Raw genomic sequence first — 6,415 nt, forward strand, 5'->3', positions numbered from 1 at the left:
GCAGTGAGCTCATGTAGCTCATGGTGCTGTAGTTTGGGGTTCAGTACCGATCAGCGATTCTGCCTTCATTTCACCCAATTCCCCTGCTGATTTATGGTGCCACCTGCTGGGGGTGTCCTAGCTGAAGCACTTGTAATCCACCCTCTGCATGTGATTCGGTTAAGAAGCCTTCACTTACTGAATCACATGTCCTGCTCGTAACAGTTCTAATCCAGTCACAATCTGCTTTGTTGCTTCATATCAGCAAGGCTATGCCCAACCGCCCTACCCAACCATGCAGTCGCGTGAACGGAAACAGTGAACAGGGGAGATTTACAAAACTTGTGCAAATTGTATTTTCAACTTTGAAAAGTTGTATTGCAACACAAATGGAAGGGGCACATCAGGTGGTTTAAACATTAGGAAACTAGGCTCTTCCCTTTCAGAAAAGAAATGCGCACGTAAATAAAAACTTTTTAGATGTGATTATCGTGAGTTAGCTTAGAAGTAATGTCACTTCCGACGTGTCGCAGATATTCCGAATCTATCTTCCATCGCCCCTTGTACAGTGCGTGGGAGTGTTGTGCTGTTGGAGGCGCTGTCTTTCAGAGGTGAAAAAACTGCCTGCTTTGTAAAGATTTACATTTCAATAGAAACGAGTAGATGCAATAAAACTGGTTTAAATCTTATCACTCTGACAGAACAAAGCTAGTCTCCCCTTTTTTATAGTGAAGTGACTATTCAATGTCTTCATAAACAACTTTTGATCACTTTGTCACACTTACACCAGTAACTGCTGTTTACACTAGCTTCAAGTGTTCACATTTTTAAGCCTATTACTCAGAGATCCTTTGGTTTTAAACGGAGAGTAAACAATGTTAAGTGGAGAAGATACAACAGCACTGCAGTATATCACTGCATCCTATCAATAAGGAGCAGCAGCAACAACATTTTGTATATAGCAATATGTAATATTAATGCTATCACTGCAATTAAGTCATTTTAAAAATGAAAAAAGAGACTGGTTTCTTAAGTCTTCAGAATACAATAGATGATAAAAGTGTGTATTGTTATTTTCTTTACACTCAACTGGAATAAATATTGGTTTACCTGTCCCACACAGGCGTACTGCATTTATGTACAGTATGCTATGCAGAATACAGCATATATTTTGTCCAGATGTCTCCCAGCACCACAACATGGGACAATATGTTAGCAGTGGTTACTGTGACTATACTGCTATGGGCCCCAAGTCTGGGAGCAGGGGTGTAGGAATGGGGGCAGGACAGATATTAAAGAATTAGACTGTGATCCTCTAAGAATCACTCCCCCCTCCTTTCACAGTATTTAGTCTGTGTCATGGCAAGGAATTCCATTTTTATGGCGATTCCTCCTTCTCTTGAAAAGGGGACATTGCTCAGAACTTAGGGGTTGTGGTTTTTATACAGGGGTGTCGCGATCTATAGACATTCAGGCTCGAGAATTAGACAAAGATGTTCAAAGCATACTGGCTAGCCTAAAAAAACATACTCGCCGGCCAGCCGAGTGCTCCAATTGGCTAATTAATTAAAGAATATCCCTGCATACAATCCTACCCCTAACGTTACTGTCCAGTGATGCTGTTCTAACAAAGGAGAGCCAGACCACAGCGATTCCTGTAGCTATTAAGCATTGCGCTATGTTGCTGTTCCGAAATTAATACTTTATGCAACCGGGAGAATAAGCAAGTCATTCTACTTCACATAATGATGGCAAAATGATAATGAGTCCACTTGGCTCAAAAAAGCAAAAGACATATTCTACCTTCAACAAACTAATGTAACAAACTCTCCCAAGCACTGAAGCACACTTACATACTTTTACATTGCGTTTAATTTCTGTAAGTCGCTTTGGATAAAGGCATCTGCTAAACAATTAAATAATAATAAAATTCAGTTTATGTTATGTTAAAACCCTAATAAACATAGACTGCTGTATGCAAGAAGTATAATTCAGTACTGTTTGATTCAGCAAAGAGGCTGCAATGGAAGCTACTGATTCTCAAATATTGTACTGTTAAAATTGAGCACAGTATATTTTAGAAAATAACAGAGATTGAGTAGCAGGCATCACAGCACAGCAAGACTGGACAATGTGTCCGGAATCACGTGCTGGCAATCCTGTTGCACTCTTTCCTGCGTGACTGTGTCAGTGTGTGTAACACCTTATTCTAACATGGGAGCTACTGCCATCTAGTGGCCATCCAGATGAAGCAACACAAGCAGGTCCGTCAGCCCCAACTGCAACTACAGTTTCTTCTGCAGGTCAATAGATGAAAAGAATAGGGGAAAAAAAAGGAAAAAGTTTATATATTTATTTTTATATAAACACACCATGTAGAAAATACAAAACAATCAAATAAAATAGGTTATGAAACATTACATTAAAACATGTATTAACTATAAGCACAAAAGTAGTAAAATAGTCCTGGAACAACGGCGTCATTCACAAACTCCCCTCCATTGTTGGTCTGTGGGTACTAAGTGCTCCTCAATATCCTTTTATCATTGTCTTTTGGCTTGAAACAGTAAAATGATCACACAGAAGTAAAAATATAAGAGAAGTAGGCAAATGAAAAAAGCTTCCGCTACCTACAGAGGATATACTTAAAACCTGTCTCAGTTTCTGGTGACTGTGTTACTTGGAGTGCCCAATGCTAGGGGGTGCAGAGAAAGGGAGAATGATGAATGCTCAATGTTCAGCTTTACACATGGGCCAGTCTGTACCTTACAGACAGAGCTAACTGCTGCTGTCCCTATGAGCTTGCGCCTTTCCCTGGCTGTGCCCCCTAGCGTGCCCGCAGCGGCTTGGCATAGACTGGCTCCAGAATGTGGAAAGGCAGCACCAGGAAGAGACTGGCAAGGAAAATCACACCCATGATTGACACCAGGAAGTAACGTCCGATAAAGAAGGTATCCACAATCTGTAAAGAAAAACAAATAAAAAGGAACATTCTATTATTCATAACCTGATTCATATTCCTTTCTGTGAGCTGCACTGATCGACTCTCAGTAAATATTCTACCGACTTATTTTCAGCAGTTAAAATATGATCTAGTAAATAACATACAAACTATAATTGTTTTTCATGTGTTCATTTTAAAAAAATACAGTGTGTGTAGTTACTAGGTTGCACCACCAGATGTCAGCAAGCTTATAGAAACCGTGTCTTTGTGTCTGTCCCTGGCATTAGAGTTATAGCAGGGACGAATCCACCCTGATCCACATATCAAACTGGGTACTACTACTAAGCAGTGCTGGTCCCCCAGCATGCTGAGTCGTAACCTACGATGATCTATAAAAAACATTATTGAAGCCAAGGAGAAAATAGCAGATTTGTGGGAATAACATGATAGCTGTATAACAAAGACCATATTGATAAAAACAGACCCCGTTTTTAAATTGTTGATTATTTGTTTTGCTTCCCTTAGCCACAGAGGAATTTATATAACAGCAACACTAAACAATAAACAAGAATTCATGAGGTTTGGCAAAGCTCTCTCTGTCCTACAAATACAGGCCAATCCCGTATGGAAGACATGCCCACTGCCACCTGATGCCGTAACCAAAGCATCCTGCAGGGGGCAGTAGCCAGCTACCACCACAGAAGTCTATTGGGCTTGCAAGTGATACAATAGTTTCTAGAACCCAAGCAAGCTGCGGTTAAAGGTGGACAGTTGTTGTTTTTCTGTGTTGCCGGTTACAGAAAGGAGCTGGGGGATGGGGAGAGAATATTAAACTGCAGATTGTCTCCCAGAGGACCTGCTCTAAGTCTTGTGCAGGAGGAGTCGAAAACCTACCGCAGATGCAAGAGAATCTCTTGTGGACGCCATGTTCGCTCGTTTAACACATCTCACTTTTTAATTAGCCAATTAGCCGGTCAGCGAGGCGCAGAGCCAGGCCCATGTAATATTAATGTGGCACGAAGCACCCTGCCATGCGCCCCTGCTGGGACATGTCTAATTGTCACTCTGATACTTTGCCTGTGTTAAACAGGGAGAGGTTAGCTGCTGTTTATACACAGACTGCCTGTCTTGAAGGGTTTTTATGCCACATTCTTCAGTGAGGATATTTGTGTTTAATCCCCCCCCCCTAGGATCTTACTGAATTATTCAATGTTTAATTTTTCTTTTCATAATATCAACTCAATATTTTACCAACAAGAACTACTGAATACAATTTATTTGGAATTTGGTACAATGTTAGGACTAATAATCTGGAGCCATCCACCAGCACAGTGCTTCTGGTTGTTATACAGCGTGTTTGAAAAGCTAAATTTTTTAAAAGGTACAGTACCAGCGAGCACTTACCACCCCTTGTGTGACTGCAGATGGTGTCTCAGAGGCCCGGGGGAAGAAGATGAGGACCAGAGTGATGATCAGAGCAATGAGAAACACTGGGATCACAGCGAACCTGACAGAGAGCGGACAACAACAAAACAAGCTGTAAACTAAACAGAGCCCCTCCTGAAAAGCACACGTTCCAGAGGTCAGCATCCCGTTAATGTGGATAACAGCAGACATTCTTATAGAATAAGGGAAAAGAGGTCAACTAGACATACTGTACTATATATCTTATTTAATTAAACATCTGGTATATATATATATATATATATATATATATATATATATATATATATATATATATATATATATATATATATAGCAATATATATATATATATATAAAATATATATAAAGAGATAAATTCATGCCCATTTCTACCCTCAAAGTTTGGGTTCACTGCTACCTCGTTCAACCTGGGCATGTGTGAGCATTGCTTCCATTTTTGCACGCACTCTACCCACACTGTCAATAAGCGATTGAAATCTGGATGCAACACTTACTTGGCCGATCCAGACGCCCTGCAGAGCAGCAAGCAAAGAACTAGCGCCACACACCAAACGACTGCAATAAGAACCACTCCGATCCCCACTCCCAGAACAGTGCCTGCCATTCTGCACAGCCCTGGTCCTGCAAGCACCACAGCAAACAACAACGGCACGGTACTGCTGACAACTGATTCAAAACGCAAGCAAGAACAACAGCGACTAATAAAACAGGGAGAACGCGAGCCCAGCAATCCGGACACTGTGCTGCAAACCGTGTTTACCACACTGCTGATGCACCGCCTCCCGTACGTTACCTTAAAAAATGAATTGCAGTTTACATATTTAATAACAGTAAGAACTTAAAATATTCAGTACAGTACTTATACGTGTATACGTAATGCACTTGATTGCATTCTGCTCTATTATATTTGATTTCATATGTGCATGTGAATATCTTTTTTTCTGTTATCGGTATTTAGAAAGATAAAATAAACACTGTAAAATACCACTGTGACTGTGTTTTGCATATTTATACAGTTTTCAAATGTATCTAAAGACGATAACTCTCAGTGTATGTTTATTTATCCCTGTACCCGATCCTGCGGCTGCCCTGGTAACCGTCGCCACCCCAAAACATCAACACTTGCTAAAGGCTCATGGGTAAGAGAAAAGACCCAATCGTGCGCATTGTTACTGTTTAGCAAGGGAGACTGGGATGAGCTTCTCAAACCCGCTGCCTTCCACACTGCAGCCCAGCACTCTAACCACTGAGCTACTGAACTTCATTACTTTCAACGAAATATTTTATGATAATAAATAAGTAGTTTTTTTTTTTTTTTTTTTTAGTAATTGCCTATGCAGAAAATCTTCCAAGACTTTTCTCTAAATTTAAAATTGAGCGGCCAGTTGCATACCACACTTGGCACAAAGCACTTCAGCACAGTTAAGTCAATACCTTAGTTCAAGGGAAACGGACCCGGTTAAGTGTTAAACGCAGCCAGTCCCGGGTACTTTGTGGCAATTGAATGCCCCTCGCTTGCAGATCTCCGCTCGGCCGCCAGGGGGCTGGCGAGCTCTGCAGTCGCTGGAATGCTTGCAAAGATCTGAGGGGAGGGGAGGGGCCAGGAACGGGCTGCGTCACAGGCAGTGCTGGGAAGTATAGGCTGTGTTGTCAGCCCGGTGTCAGTCTGATGAAGATTGGCATTCAGGTAAGCTGTCATTCATTTTCAATGTCAGTGCACGGACTCGGCTAACACCGCGGCGTCTTTCTCTTTCTCTGCTCTCGTTACAAAAGGCAGGACATTATTCATACAGACAGGGCTAGGGAAGAGAGGGCGGGCGGGAGAGAGAGAGAGAGAGGTAGAGTGAAGAGAGGGAGTGAGAGAGTGTGTAAGACAGACAGAGAGAGAGAGAGAGAGAGAGAGGGAAGGAAGGGTGAATGAAGAGAAAGAGATCGTGGAGAGATGTTTTTTTTTTTTTTGCACCGACCGAACAAAAAGGCAACCGGATCTGCTCTTTGAAAACGTTCATTGGATTATTAAGAATTATAATAATTGTTATTAGTTAT

General features: G+C 41.4%; 1 protein-coding gene across 2 annotated transcripts; it reads right to left on the reverse strand.

The window, feature by feature from the left end:
• Positions 1–2,352: 2,352 nt before the first annotated feature.
• Positions 2,353–5,498, reverse strand: tmem218 (transmembrane protein 218). 2 transcript variants are annotated; one of them, XM_041242450.1, is made up of 4 exons: positions 5,442–5,498; positions 4,864–4,990; positions 4,328–4,430; positions 2,353–2,941 (listed from the first exon to the last, which is right to left on the reverse strand). In XM_041242450.1, the coding sequence occupies exons 2-4, from the start codon at positions 4,971–4,973 to the stop codon at positions 2,807–2,809; spliced, it is 348 nt and encodes a 115-aa protein (XP_041098384.1). In that variant the 5' UTR covers positions 4,974–4,990; positions 5,442–5,498; the 3' UTR covers positions 2,353–2,806. The 2 variants fall into 2 exon arrangements, with proteins under 2 accessions (XP_041098384.1, XP_041098383.1); XM_041242449.1 differs by having other exon boundaries at positions 4,864–5,489.
• Between the last annotated feature and the right edge of the window lie 917 nt (positions 5,499–6,415).

The sequence above is a fragment of the Polyodon spathula genome, unplaced genomic scaffold (genome assembly GCF_017654505.1).
Source record: "Polyodon spathula isolate WHYD16114869_AA unplaced genomic scaffold, ASM1765450v1 scaffolds_1292, whole genome shotgun sequence".
In the NCBI taxonomy this organism is placed as follows: Eukaryota; Metazoa; Chordata; class Actinopteri; order Acipenseriformes; family Polyodontidae; genus Polyodon; species Polyodon spathula.